This window comes from Sphaerodactylus townsendi, linkage group LG09 (genome assembly GCF_021028975.2).
Source record: "Sphaerodactylus townsendi isolate TG3544 linkage group LG09, MPM_Stown_v2.3, whole genome shotgun sequence".
Taxonomy (NCBI): Eukaryota; Metazoa; Chordata; class Lepidosauria; order Squamata; family Sphaerodactylidae; genus Sphaerodactylus; species Sphaerodactylus townsendi.
Genome location: NC_059433.1, coordinates 94,365,913 through 94,381,439, shown reverse-complemented (window position 1 = coordinate 94,381,439; position 15,527 = coordinate 94,365,913). Strand labels below are relative to the sequence as shown.

At 39.6% G+C, this 15,527-nt stretch overlaps 1 protein-coding gene across 6 annotated transcripts in view; it reads right to left on the bottom strand.

The window, feature by feature from the left end:
• Positions 1-15,527, bottom strand: part of TPD52 (tumor protein D52) — an 81,764-nt gene that overhangs the window by 41,638 nt on the left and 24,599 nt on the right. For 3 of the 6 annotated variants that reach the window (XM_048507401.1, XM_048507400.1, XM_048507396.1), the window contains 5 exons: positions 14,663-14,764; positions 13,171-13,197; positions 9,057-9,098; positions 8,546-8,594; positions 6,124-7,388 (listed from right to left, as the gene is read on the bottom strand). In XM_048507401.1, the coding sequence (XP_048363358.1) occupies positions 7,272-7,388; positions 8,546-8,594; positions 9,057-9,098; positions 13,171-13,197; positions 14,663-14,764 (337 nt within the window). In that variant the 3' untranslated portion in view covers positions 6,124-7,271. Of the gene's footprint in view, positions 1-6,123; positions 7,389-8,545; positions 8,595-9,056; positions 9,099-13,170; positions 13,198-14,662; positions 14,765-15,527 lie in introns of those variants that run through there. The other 3 variants (XM_048507397.1, XM_048507399.1, XM_048507402.1) reach the window with 3 other exon arrangements.

Genomic DNA, 15,527 nt, shown 5'->3' with positions numbered 1-15,527 from the left:
ATTAACAAATATGGTGTGTGAGAACATAAATGCAGCCATGCTAGTCAAGTCAGTGATTTCTGTTGTGCAACAGTGGCCAAGGAGACACCTTAAAAGAGTGATAAGCAAGGCATGTAGAACAAAGCTCCTATGTTCCTCCAGCACCAGGACTGAAAAGGTGAACATGAAAGTTTAATTTAGTCATCATGGCCAATAGTCCTAAACACTACTGCATATGCCAGATTGCAACCTCTGGCTCTAAACCACATGTGTCAAACTCATGGCCCGTGGGTCCGTATAATTCTATCTCGCCCTCGTTAACACACACTTAACATCCCATTGTCTGGCCCGCCAGGCCGTGGGGGAGGGACGGTGTCGGACCTGGGGAAGAGCAGTCGGGAAAGGCTGCAGCCAAGGGAGCCTCTTGTACCCACCCAAACCAACAGCAGGAGCCTGAAGCTTGCAGCCTGCAGTGAGGGACGAAGGAGGAGGCAACTGGTAAGCACTAAGCAGGCAGGCCAGGAGTGGGGGGGAGTGGGCAGGCAGGCTTCCCCACTCCGGGGGTGCTCTGGTTCCATTTACAACTGTCTGAACAAGGATGAACTTTCAAAAATAACTTTGTCCCAGTTTTGCAATATTGCTAAATAAAAATGTTAACAGTACAAATTTGCTAAAGGTTTTGGTAGTCATTCTAGCTTTTGATTTCTGCATCTGTGACCTTGGGCAAAGGTTCTTGGAAGTTCAGCCTTGTGTTTCTCCTTGAGAAGAGAGGAGTACCAGTTAGGCATAACAGCAGTTGGGCAATGCAAAATTAAGAACATGATGAAGTGCAGGGGGCTGTGATTTAAGAATGTATATAGGCTGAGGTATGGGTCAGTAATGCTCTGGTGCTTACACAGGAAACTACCCTTGCCTTTTATTATAAAGTTATCCTCTGTCTTTTCTATACCTTTGCCCTAACCCTAACCCTAACTTATTATTTGTATTTAATTTATTCAGTCATAAATAGTTCCGAAATTATAACAAAATCCCAAAACCTAAAAATGACAATAGCCCTATTGTTGGACTGCGCCCTAGAACTTGTAACACAGAGGCAACTATCAGTCAGTGCTCTTGCCTTAACCCTAACCCAAGCAAATTATTTTTATTTAATTTATTCAGTCATAAATTGTTCCCAAATTGTAACATAAAATAAATTAAATAAAAAAATAAATTAGGGTTAGGATTAAGGCAAGGGCAGGGGCTCAAGTGTTACATTGAGTTCTAGGGCACAGTCCAAGAATTGGGCCATGGTCAGTTTTAAATTTTGGGTTCTTATTACAATTTTGTGAACAATTTCTGACTGAATAAATTAAATAAAAATAATAAGCTAGGGTTAGGGTTAAGGCAAGGGCAGGTGCTCAGCCTTGCCTTAGTGCTACGTTGAGTTCTAGGGCGCAGTCTGAGAATAGGGCTATGTTCAGTTTTTGGTTTCAGGTTATTATTACAATTTTGGGAACAATTTGTGATTCAATAAGTTAAATAAAAATAATGAGCTACGGGTTAGGGTTAAGGCAAGAGCAGGGCCTCTGTGTTACCTTGAATTCTACGGCACAGTTTGAGCCCTGCCCTTGCCTTAACCCTAATCCTAATTTATTATATATTTTCAATTGATTTTTTGTTACAATTTTGGGAGCAATTTATGACTAAATAAATAAAGCTAGAATGACTGAATAAAGCTAGAATGACTAAATAAATAAAGCTAGAATGACTACCAAAACCTTTAGCAAATTTGTACTGTTAACATTTTTATTTAGCAATATTGCAAAACTGGGACAAAGTTATTTTTGAAAGTTCATCCTTGTTCAGACAGTTGTAAATGGGAACCAATTGAGGGACATAACTAAATGGAAATTAGTCTAGGAATGAGCTCTCTTCTGAAAAGTTCTCAGAAAACAGTCGCCCCCTGCTGTTGGAAATCTGAAAGGTACCTTAATTACCTTATTTAAAATAGGTTGCTCAACTGCTTCCCCTTGTGGTTTAGGTGAGGCTAGCTTATAAAAGGAAGAAGGGTTTTTATGCTTTGCAGCCTTGCTGGTCCAAAATCAGTATCAAAAATAAATCTATGGGTGTGGCCTCTGAGTTCTGTGGTGGAACAAAGCCTGTAAAAAAAAGTATTATGAAGCCTGCTGAACACACGATATAAATCCTAAGGGCTCTGCTTACATTTAGAGTGTGCCATTAAGTATTTTTGAAATGTTGGATCTTAGGTTGGAAAGATAATTTTATTATTAAAATCAGTTTGTTGTTTGTAAAATGAGGGGCGGGTACCCACACGTAAGGTTCACTGATTTCCACCTATTCATTCACAGGATGTGGGAACCTTCTCTCTCCCCGCCCCCAACCCATCATGTTGAGTAGTTATTTTGCTGCCTTTGCCCTAACCCTAACCCTGACTTATTATTTGTATTTAATTCATTCAGTCATAAATAGTTCCGAAATTATAACAAAATCCCAAAACCTAAAAATGACAATAGCCCTATTGTTGGACTGCGCCCTAGAACTTGTAACACAGAGGCAACCATCAGCCAGTGCTCTTGCCTTAACCTTAGCCCAAGCAAATTATTTTTATTTAATTTATTCAGTCATTAATTGTTCCCAAATTGTAATATAAAATAAATTAAATAACAAATAAGTTAGGGTTAGGATTAAGGCAAGGGCAGGGGCTCAAGTGTTACATTGAGTTCTAGGGCACAGTCCAAGAATTGGGCCACGGTCAGTTTTAAATTTTGGGTTCTTATTACAATTTTGTGAACAATTTCTGACTGAATAAATTAAATAAAAATAATAAGCTAGCGTTAGAGTTAAGGCAAGGGCAGGTGTTCGGCCTTGCCTTAGTGCTACGTTGAGTTCTAGGGCGCAGTCTGAGAATAGGGCTATGGTCAGTTTTTGGTTTCAGGTTATTATTACAATTTTGGGAACAATTTGTGATTCAATAAATTAAATAAAAGTGAGCTACGGTTAGGGTTAAGGCAAGAGCAGGGGCTGATGCTTGCCTCTGTGTTACCTTGAATTCTACGGCGCAGTTCTAGCCCTGCCCTTGCCTTAACCCTAATCCTAACTTATTATATATTTTCAATTGATTTTTTGTTACAATTTTGGGAGCAATTTATGACTAAATAAATTAAATTAAAAAAATAAGTTAAGGTTAGGGTTAAGGCAAGGGCAGGAGCTCAAACTTGCCTTTGTGTTACATTGAGTTCTAGGGCACTGTCCGAGAATAGGGCTATGGTCAGTTTTAGGTTTCAGGTTTTTGTTACAATTTTGTGAACAATTTATGACTGAATAAATTAAATTAATATAAGAAGTTAGGGTTAGAGTTAAGCCAAGGCCAAGGCCAAGGCCAAGGGCTCAGGCTTGTCTTAGTGTTACGTTGAGTTCTAGGGTGCAGTCCAAGCCTAGGTCTATGTACAGTTTCAAGTTTCGGGTTTTTGTTACAATTTGGGAACAATTTATGACTGAATAAATTAAATAAAAATGAAAAGTTAGGGTTAAGGCAAGGGCAGGGGCTCGCCCTTGCCCTACGTTGAGTTCAAGGGAGCACTCCACGAATAGGACTATGGTCAGTTTCAGGATTCGGGTTTTTGTTACAAATTGGGAACTATTTATGGCCGAATAAATTAATAAAAAAATTAAAAGTTAGGGTTCAAGTAAGGGCAAGGGTTAAGGCAAAACCCCAAAACCTGAAACTGACCACAGCGCTATTCTCGTACTGCGTTCTAGAACTCAACGTAACCCTAAGGCATACCTAAGCCCACCCACTTTCTAAAAACACTTGGCAGGTGCTATTTTGCCTACAGGCAGCGCATTGTGGGCCCCTTTTGCTTAAGGTTAGCAGAACACTCATGTTTGGAAGAAAAATTAGGTTCATTGCAACGGCAACCTCGTTTTTTACCATCTGTTATGTTGATCTATTATTTGAGCAAAAATCCAGCAAACGCTCTGTCCTTTCTAGATCATTTAGATAAAACCCTTCACACATTCACAAGGCAAATGCTAAATAGCATTGCCAAAACTCTTGCTTGATGGAAAGCTGAAGGTGTTTTACATATCTCATGCCCAGCATGCTGGGCAACTTTGGGCAAGTCATGCATTGCCAGTCTAATATACCTCACAGGGCTGTTGTGAGGATAAAATGGAGGAGCAGAGAACAGTGTAAGTTGACCTGGATCTCTACTAGGGGGAAAGGCAAGATATAAACAGAGGAAAATTTTTAAAAATGTAACAAAATATTCATGTATAATATCCTTATGTCACACCCTGATCCTGTCAACCAGATATGTTCCAATCCTGTAAAGCAGATATGTTCCATCTTCTACTCTTAATTACTATGAAAGCATGTGTGTTTAAGCATGTGTGTACAATGCTGTCAAGTCACAGCTGACCAATGACAATTCCAGCAAGAGACTTTCTAGGCAAATGAGAAGCAGAGGTGGTTTGCTATTGCCTTCATCAGCCGGTTCTTCCTTGCAGGTCTCCCTTCCAAGTGCTGACCTTGCTTAGCTGCAACATTTGATCAGATCAGGTTATACCATGCCACCTTTCCCTCGTTACTATGTGTACTTGGGTTTATGTGCAGTAATGGCCAACAATGCTTTGGTAAGTTTACTGTTTCAACCTAAGCAAATATTTCAGCCTGGCATATGCAAAAGACACAGCCCCATGGGAACAACAAAGTCATGCAACTTGCTGTTTGTACAGAAGATTCTTCTAATTAACACTGGGGAAAAACTAGAAACCCCATACCCAGTTTAGCATGGAGACAGTTCGTTATATCTTGTGCGGCATTTTGTCCCTTGTCTCATTTTATGTCTTGTAATAAAATATATTTGTGTCAAAAAGTGTTTGGATAGAGGCATAACAGAGGTGCTTCAAAGGCATGGCCAGGGGTGGGGCCAACATCATCTACCCTGGTTTTGCCTGCCAGGACACTGACAACTGGGACCCACTGAGCCCAAAAGAGAATAAAATAGAATAGAATAGAATAGAATAGAATAGAATCTTTATTGGCCAAGTGTGATTGGACACACAAGGAATTTGTCTCCGGTGCATATGCTCTCAGTGTACATAAAAGAAAAATACATTTGTCAAGAATCATAAGGTACAGCACTTAATGATTGTCATATAGGTCTAGTAAGCAATCAGGAAACAAGCAGTAGTAATGAAAACATAAAATGTAAAATCATAAAAATAAAAAATAAAATGTCAGCACAGGCTATAGTCATACAGTCATAAGTGGGAGGAGATGGGTAATAGGAATGATGAAAAAAGTAGTGCAGTAATTATATAATAAGTATATAATAAATAGTTTAACATTATCGAGGGAATTATTTGTTTAACAGAGTGATGGCATTTGGGAAAAAACTGTTCTTATGTCTAGTTGTCTTGGTGTGCAGTGCTCTGTAGCGACGTTTAGAGGGTAAGAGGGCTTTTCAGCCACGGGGAGATTTTTTGCCCCCTACTCATGCAGCCGAAAAGACCTCTGGAGGTGCAGCAGCGCTGTTCCTGGCTGCCCCAGAGCTCTGGATTGCGCTGCCTGTCTGTAGTTCCAGGATACTTTTATCTAGAACTAATTTCCACTGAATTCTATGTAGGATTCAAGAAATAAGCATTATTTGAAAAGATCTTTCCACACACTCACACAAACACATACAAAATCTACTCAGTCTTTTATATTTGAGAATACATTGCTTTTATTTTTAACCATTTTCTTTCCATTTGATGCGAGTTGCTAAACAAAGTTGTCAAATGTAATTGTATTACAGGCCTAGTTTGTGGTTGTTTGGGTGCAGGTACATAAAACATGTTTGTACTAAATTACAATGCTTTTTTTAAAATAATGGGTTCAGGTTCATTCCAAGCATGGCAATTAAATGTGGTAAACAAAAACATGCTGTGATTAATGTAAGTCATACAGTGTGCCAGAACATTATCTAATTTGGGCATATATAGTGGAGTGCACTTTACAAGATCTGCAGTAGATTTGGTTAGTCTGTCTTTTAATATATATATATATATATATATATATATATATATATATATATATATATATATATATATATATATATATATATATATATATATATATATATATATATATATATATTCTAGTTGCTTTCCCATCATTAGAATATCTATTATTATGTTTTCAGCTTTCATTCGTACTGTCTGCCAATTTTAAAATTCAACTTCTCTGCAGGACCCTCTCCCACTGGTACAAATTCAGAAACCAGGTATGCATCACCTCCATCCCAGTGTGCATTTGCCCAAGGTGTCAAGTTCACCAACCCATATATATGTAGAAGAACTGCTGGTACCATAATAACACCTCCACCATTTAATTGGCAATGGGGGTAGATTAATGTTTAGATTAATGTTTAGATTAAGTGCCAGAAAAAAGAACGGCCCAGCTGTAATACTTTCAAGTCAATGAGGGATAATTAAAAATCTTATCACTGTACTTGTTACCAGCATGATGCTTTTTAGTCAGCTGTGTTACTTAGTCAGCCGTTTGCTGTGTTACTTTCAGCCTACACAATTCATATTATCAGGCATCCTATCTGGTAACTCCACTTAACTTCTGTAACAGTCAACAGTTAAATACGGAACGGAGTTAATTGCGCCTGCGATATCAAAGAGCAAAATGTTGTATGGGGAACAATTAGGAAAAACGCTTAAGATAAATTTGTTCACAGTAACTTCATTAAAATAATGTTGTATATTAAGTTGGAACCATTTAATTAAGTGCCAGCAATTATAACTACATGCATGTTATTTGGTCAAAGTTTACACTGATGAACTGAAGCCGACAGTCTTCTTCTGTCACGGGAAGTTCTTGCAACAAGACTATTTCAAAAGCTTTTCACACTGATGATTGATGAGGCCTTTTCAGTGTTGGCAGTGAAGTAAATGGAGCAGACTTTAATGGGACAAGAACCAACCACTATTCATCACAGCATCCAATACATATCATGCTGAAACTCTTAACTTCTTAACTGTCATCGTGATGACTTAAGACTAGGAATATATCTTTCAAATACTCAAAATGTGGAAAAAAAATCCCTTCCTGAAGGTAACAGAGGCAGATAGTGTCTCTCAAAAAATACTCTGAGCCTACATGAACTACATATTAAATAGCTACAAAGCTAAGTGCTAAAGAGAAGCACATCTTGGAAGAGTCAACAGCAGAGGTGTTGTGCTTTAGCATCTGCTTGCAGCATCTGGCAGTGGGTAGCAGGAAGTAGACAAGACAATCACTGAGTATCCTCTTCCGTCTGTTTTGTAGTAGCTTCTGTGGCACTGGCATTGGCAGCAGAGTTCAAGACCTCTCCAAAGTCACCTCCAGCGGGCTTGTTTACCCCAACCTTATACTAAAGAGATTCAGAAACTTCAGATTAGCTTCTTTAGAACTGCGAACAGAGCTAAATTTGGAATATTTAAGATATAAATTTAAGTATGTTATCAAAAGGGTTCTCAAGAGATGCCCATAGTTAAGATACACACACACCCCCCCCGCCCCAGGCCAGGTCCAGCAAAGTCAAACAGGGAAGAGGTCTGGGTCTGCACCATCCAAGGCACAAACTAGCATATTATGATACATATCTGCACTGTTTTATCAACGAGAAGACTACCAAGGACTGTACAACTCTATTGCCCCCAATCAAGAAATCTAATTCCGCAGGCAGCTTAGTCAGCAGGACTTTTTTCCCATGAATACTTTTGTAATACTTAGTGTAATGTTTTTTTTCCCTTTCCCTCTTCCCCTGACATTCTTCTAGTTTCTTAAGAAAAAGTTCAGAGCAATTGTAATATTGCAGATGTACAATAGCTGATGTGTTTCCAGATACATGAGAGAGGTATACCTCAGATATGCATTCCAGAGATCTAAATACAGGAGAATTTTGGTGTGCATACAGCAGAAGCCAATTTTTGTTTCCAGAGAAATCCAGTTTCACATTCATTAGTTTGCAAGGCTTGGGGGCAGGGGGATAAGTTGATCTGTAGTATCATCTGTGGAAGTATCCAAATCCTTATGCCCTCTGCAACACCTTGTGCCACACATAAGGTTAGATCTCCTATTCCCTGCCCTACAGAAGTTTACATTCAAGCTGTAACAAGAGGTCTCAATCTAGGGATTTCAGTAGTGAAATAGTGTCCCTGTTTCACATCTTCAGGTACAGAGCAGTAGCCACACTAGTTTGTAGAAAACTCAAAATGGGAGTTTTATGGCACCTCAGGAACTAGCAGATTTAATACGGCATAAAGTTTTGTAGACTAGAATCCACTTCATTACTCTGTGCCAATATATCTTTCACACTGGCAACTGTTCTGTAGGGTTTTTTTTCCTCAGATGGCTTTTAAAGAAACTAATTTTTTTTGTTTCCTGAAACACAGTTAAACCTAAGTTCATTTGTATGAACATACCAGAAATATTGCCAATCAGCACCAGAATTTAATATCTTCTTCACAGAAATTAACCACCAAGATTGACTACATTCCTGGCTTTAGAAACAGAATTAGTAGTTACCTTTAAATTTTCAACTCTCTCTTCAAATGACTTGAAAGTTGGAGAATTCCTAGTAGAAAAAAGGTAATCATTAGCTTTTTCAGAGCTCAAACCACAAGTGCACACATACTATCACACCAATTAACACACACCCACACACACATTTAGCAACAGTATGTAGTGCTGTAACTTCAGTAAAATATTCTGAAATGCACAGTTTGGACAGGAGAACTGAATTTAAGTTACGGCAAGGCTGATTCTATGTATGTTTGCTCAGCAGCCAAGTAAATATAGGGTTGCAGTGTTAGAAATATATCCCCTTTACACACTTACAATAGCCCAATTCTGACGGTAACAGAATACTGAAATTGACTAGTTTTCATCAAAATAAACCTAGCAGCCACTTCTCCCTTTCAAAATAACCAATTACAGTTTTGAACCTGGTGGATTCCAACTATTCAAGATTATCCATTCCTCTTCAGATTGGTACACAGTACCAATTTTTGGTTTTGATACAACCATATATACATACCTCATAGCAGGCATGCTAATTGAATGCTGTAGACAACGAATACTGAACGGCAGCAGTAAGAGAAAGGAAAATTAATCAGATTGTGAAGAGTGACATTTGTCTCTGCCAATTCCATGCAGCAACACAGTAAAATCAGCACACATTTCCAATGCATTGAAGATAGGCATGCACCAGTTTTGTCCCCATGCATGGACCAAGAACAGCAGTATTTAAAATATACTAGTTTATGAGGAATCCTTGGGAGTTCTCCCACAGTAACTGATCAGATTTACTCAAGAAAATGTCATAAGAAATGTTTATATTTAGATTAGGATCAATTTTTTTAAATGCACCCAAATTTTTGATAGAGCTCATGAAAAAGGACTTTTAACTTTAATGTGCTTTTTGTCTAGCATTTGTTGCCTTCTCAATTATGATAAGAGTGCTCGTAGGACTTGAGCATAAAGAGAGTAATCACCACACCTACTTTTGTTAGGTACACTGCACCCTCGATATCTTAAAAGTGAGGATCAAAGTTAAAAGGGGTCCATGATAGAAAGAAAGCATAGTTCGCCATCCCAAAGCAGTAATCAAGGTATCTTCATGCTATGTATGAAGAAACAGAAGCCCTGCTGGGTTTCTAGAGATGCCAGTCTCTGAACTCACCAGAGCACAATGTTACCAGCCAAATCAGCTGCCCCATCTTGGACTGTTTTTGCTTCCTAACAGTGCAATCCAGTTGGGGGGGGGAGCACTGTGGGTGCCAGAGGTGGCATGATGAAGGTAGTGCCACACTGCCTCCAAAGGGATGTGGGGCAAGCAAAAGGGAGGGAAAACTGGAAATCCCTTCCGCCATCTAAATCGCCCCACTGCTGACAATGGCTGACACCACACTATTGTGCAGCAGAAGTGTGTTTGTGTGTTCTGGGCTGCAAACACTCTTTCTCTAAACCTAACTTAACTCAGGAGACTGTTGTGAGGGGAAAAAAACCAGAAGAAAAGGTCAGGTGCCCTGCACCCTTCTACGGAGGAAGGGCAGGATAAAAGTGCATTTACCGAAAACCAGACAGGACGTTTCGAATGCTGTGAGTGGCCAAGCATGTGGCGATCCTTTTCCTTACCAAGGCTTGTGGCTGAACATGACAAGTAGACAGCCCAGCAGCAATGAGACCATCCAGATGGTGGGCAAGAGTGGCGTCTTTGGGCAAAGCTTGCCTCCGCACCGGGTGGCTGGGCAGCTGGTGCCACAATGAGGAAAACCACAGCTTTTCGCCCCAAGACCACATGCCCTGCAAAGAGCCATCTCCGCCTGGAGCAAGAGGAGGAAGGGACAGGCAGGCTCCGGAAAAGCTGTTGTGGCATGTTTGCCCACCTGCCACCCCGATGGGGGAAGGAGACCGGGCCTACTCAAGTTTGCGTTCTCTGACAGTGGAGTCCCACCTGTCCTTTTGGCCTGCTTTGGGCGGGGAGGGGAGAGTGTGACCAAAGTTGCCTGGCCCCTGGCCCTGCTGCTTGGCAAGGCAAGATTTTTTAAAGCAAAAATAGCAGCACTCTCCTCGCTGTATAGCAGGGGCAGGAGGGGGAGCGGAGGCTAAAAGCCAGCATCTTTATTACTCAATTTCTGTGCCCTGTTTACATGGTTCTCTCAAAAAGACCCTGCACTCTGGGACAAAGTCAGGATGAACTTCATTGCCTTCCCAACATCATATTTAGTAGAGCAGGGCTTCAGTGCAATCACCCAGCTTCTTTCCAAGCAGAGAAACAGGCTGAATATTACTGAATGTGACAATATAAGACTTCTTTGTACCTTGCAGCCTCATATTGAGAACCTGATATCCCTGCACCAAGCACATCCATTTCATTAAAACTGTGAAGTCATAATGGGTGAGATGCAAACATACCCTTTCATATTGCTAAAACAGCTTTATAAATTGGTCTACTTTTACTAGGTCATGTTTTATTTGTGAAATACTTGTGTGTGTTTACAGTGTTGTTCTGAATATGCAGTAGACCTAATACCAAGGAAGAGGTTCGTATTCATATGTGCGTATTTATGTGGGAGGGAGGGAGGGAGGGAGGGGGAGAACTAGGGATGTGGCCTGAGAGCCAAGAGAAGTGGTAGCCTAAAAAAGTTTAGGAACCCCTGATTCAACACAAAGACCGGCAGCTGCCATAACTTCACAAACGCAGAGTGTATAGCCAGACCCACACCATTCCAAACTTAGGTGAGCACATCATATTTACTCTAACAACTCTAACATGTAAGGCTTCCTAAATTTGCCTGTTGATCATTCCTGTCTTGACAGACTAATGGTCTGGCTGAGCCCAAGGTAATTTCATACAACCTTCTTTCACTGTGACCGATAATATTCTAACCTTCACTTGTAAGAGATGCAAAATCTGAGGACAGTTGCAGCAGATACTACTATATTTACTTCAATGTGTTGAGTCAAAAAGGATTCTAGACATCTTGAAATATTTTAATTAAATCAGATTTTATACACAAGTTCAGAATAGAAAAAGAGCTGATTCAAGGATGGCAGGGCTCTTTGTATGTGATGGTGGCTTACTGCTATCAAATTCCATTTTATATACTGGCTATTAGGTTTTATGCAATGTTTATAGTCAGACATTCTTAAATTTGAGCTAGAGTTTTCACTAATTCCAATTTAAACACTTTAATGGTGAAAGCAGAGGAAAGGAAAGCTCTCTCTCTCACGTACACACACACACACACACACAAATAAATCAATAAATAGCCAGCACAAACACACACCACATCAACATATGAATGTTCACTGTTTCTCAAATACAAGGAATTTAGAGCACTCCATGAAATTTCCTGTATATAATTCTCTTTCATTAAACAGCAGCCTTAAAGGTGATGGTTAGCAATCACAGTCTGCTGTGATGCATGTTCTCCCTTGATGTACACATCCTTAGATTGAATTTATCTCAAAATCCTACACTGAAAGAGAAGTTGCATCTCTCCAATAAACACATACACTCTTATAGCAGAATGGAATATTTAAACAAATAGATTTAAACACTAAAGAACTCCAGGATCAGTTCATAATTTTATTTCTGAAATTCCATTCAGAGTAAAGCAGCATTGTAGAAAGCAAAAGGACCAATTGTTTCAACTATTAATAAAAAGCCCCCTCGTAATTTATTTTAATATTGATTACTTAAACTGATTTCCACATAATGTTTGTGGCTATGTTGGTTTCTTTAAAATGTAGCCAATTATTTCTCTACTGAAAGAACGGTTCCTTTGTGGGATTCACCATCACGGAATGCAGTGAAGGCCTTTACTTTAGTGGGCTTTTAAAGCGGATTAGACTTTCTTATAGGTTTTCCAGGGTCAGGGAAAAGACTAGCTGGCCACTCAGTGAAACAGGATGCTGGGCGAGATAAGCTATTCGTGTGATCCAGCATTGCTGCTCTTATGTAACAAAGTCTCTTACATTATCTTGACATATATTTCATTTCATACATACCAAGACAACAGATCCATCAGCCTGTTTCAAATGCAGACATCAACTTTTTTTGATAAATGTGCTGGACTGCTACTGTGATAGATACCGACAGGGGAATCTGCTACTTTTAACAGTTCACTAGTAATATGCACGAGGCAGAAATAAGCAAGCAAGAGTTGTCAGCATGGCATAGTGGTTAAGAGCAGTTGGACTCTAATCTGGAGAACCAGGCTTGATTCCACACTCTTCCACATGAGTGGCAGAGCCTTATCTGGTGGATCAGTTTTGTTTCCTACATTTTCCAGCTGGGTGACCTTGGGTTAGCCACAGTTCTTTGGAACTCCCTCAGCACCACCTACCTCACAATGTGTCTGCTGCAGAGAGAGGAAGGGAAAGGAGTTTGTAAGCCCCTTTGAGTCTCCTTACAGGAGAAAAGGTGGGGTATAAATCCAAACTCTTATCCTTCTCCTTCTATACTAGAAATAGCCTTCATTTCCCACCATAAACATTCACATTTCCTCAACAACTTAATTTAATCTAGACTAGTTAGGACTGCCTGAAGCTCAATTTCCAAGTACCTGTCATTAGAATACATCACTTTGACAACAGCTACATGCATGCTATTCAGCTGCTATACAGCAACTTCATCATCTTACCTAAAAGAATGTGTAAATGCCTGTACTCTGCAGGATACCAAGCAAGAAATAATAAGAAAAAAGCTCTAGTAGATATAAAACTGAACTTTTTCATAGTTGCAGTAATGAAATTATATGTAACTATCCACTCTAGAACTGAGAAAACATGGCACCAATATAGGATGAGTTGCTATTTCTACTTAAATCACCAATATTCTGAGATTCCAAGGGAACATTGCTCATTAAAAGTAAACAATTTTTTGTTAGATGCAGAACATCAGTAATCCCCAATTCCCATCAGACATCTGTCTACATAAATCCATACTCTGTAATGGAAGTGTGCAGTATACAGAACATACTAGCATACAGCGGTCACTTATACAAATCTATAGGATTATGAATGACAAGAATTGGATTACGAGATGATTTTTTTCTTCAGACATTTTTAAAAAGAGTCACCGTGCAATCCTATACAGAGCTACACCAAACTAAGTCTACTGATTTCAGTGGGCTTATACAAGAGTAACTCTGCATAACTTTTCATTTGCACTGTTTTCAATATCCAAATAAGATTATGACAATACAAACACTATCTAAGTATACTTGGGGGGAAAAGAGTTAAAAACTACACCTTGTGAATTACTCCATGAGCCAAGTTATTAAAAACCGACCTTCAGAATATCAAATCATTTTTCTTAATAGTCCCACTAAAACTATATGTGTCCAAACAGCAGAATGGTAAAAGCAAAGTGCTGGTCAGGGGTTTTATAAGCCACACAGAGATCAATCTGAAAAGAAAGCAGCTGCAGATGCTCAGAAAGCTCTATTTCTGAGAACCAGGATACATGCAACTCACAATGCAGTTTCAATTAGCTGGCTAAGAAAGGAGCTCATGCATGTGCAGGTGGCGATTTCCTCCCAGCCTCCCACTGTATTATTCCCACAGTGAACACGTGACAACATCAACTAGAGCATGTCTGTAGCTGATCTGAATGTACTATTAAATGGGCCAAAAACAGTAAATTGCCTTTGAACTACAAGTGAGGGTTATGCTATTTCTGACTTAAAGCATTCCCCAGTTTCAGTGATATTACTGTTCAAGCTATCCCCCAGGAAAGGGTTAACCTGGCAAAGAGACCAATCTACCAATAGGCAGACTGCACACTGGGTGGGGCGTGGCTCTGAACTGGAACATCTGCTTTGCTCGCAGAAAGTCCCAGAGTCGACCCCTAAAAGAACTGGGTAGCGGATGATGTGAAAGATCTTGACCCAAGATCCCAGAGAACCACTGCCATTTGGAGTACATCATACTGACCTTGGCAGAACAGTGGCCAAGCTCAGTATAAGGCAGCTTCATGTGTTAACTTTCACTCCCACCTCCCAAAATAAACTCCGCAATAAATTCCATAAACGTTTCAAACTGCCCTGCATTTCATCCTTGAACATAGCTCTGCCCTGAAGCGTCAATATCAATATCTTTTAAATAAAATTCAAAATAAAATTGAAGACATACTTCACGTCTTCCAGCTTCTTGGTTATGGCAGAGCCAACAGTTGAGAAAGCAGCAGAAGCTTTCTGCCCAGCCTGAGACAATGTTTCTGAAGTCTTCTTATACCTACATTCAGACACACAGACTCAAATTACTACAGTTCCAAGTGTTTTAAGATTAGGCACAACCTGCAGCTAATCCTTCACTACTAGTGTTATGAGGCCTCTTTCTTTAAAATAAACAAAACAAGAACAAACATTGCAAGGCAGACTCTACAACAGGGGTGTCCAACTCTGGCACTTCAAATGTTCATGGACTACAATTCCCATCAGTCCTTAATTGACCATGCTAGCAGTGGCTGATGGGAATTGTAGTCCATGAACATCTGAAGCACCATGCAAGCAGAGGCTGATGGGAACTGTAGTACATGAACATCTGAAGCATCAGAGTTAGACACCCCCACACTACAACATATATGTACTGATGTTGTATGCCATATGAGAAGTTCATCAGGAAGCTCAGAACTTATATCCTGCATCCCTTCCTTCTTAAGATAAGGAAGTCTGAGCTGATATTTTCAAAATGGGTATAGTGCCCACAGTCATCAAGATTTTCATCATGTAGCGATCTGAATCATAACTGGATGCAAATATACATTTACCCTAAACAAATGTGTTTACAACATTCATAGCAATCTACCAAAAAACAAGAACTTGTATCCAGAACAAATCAATCAGTGCCACATTTTAGCATCCGACATCTGGAAAAGCTCATGAAACTGATGTATAAAAATGCGATGTATTTTAATACTTTAGCCCAAGTCTGTTAACATCAAGATGCCATTTTGAATCTACCTTTTTAATTACTTACAGAAGCCACAAGTGTTTTG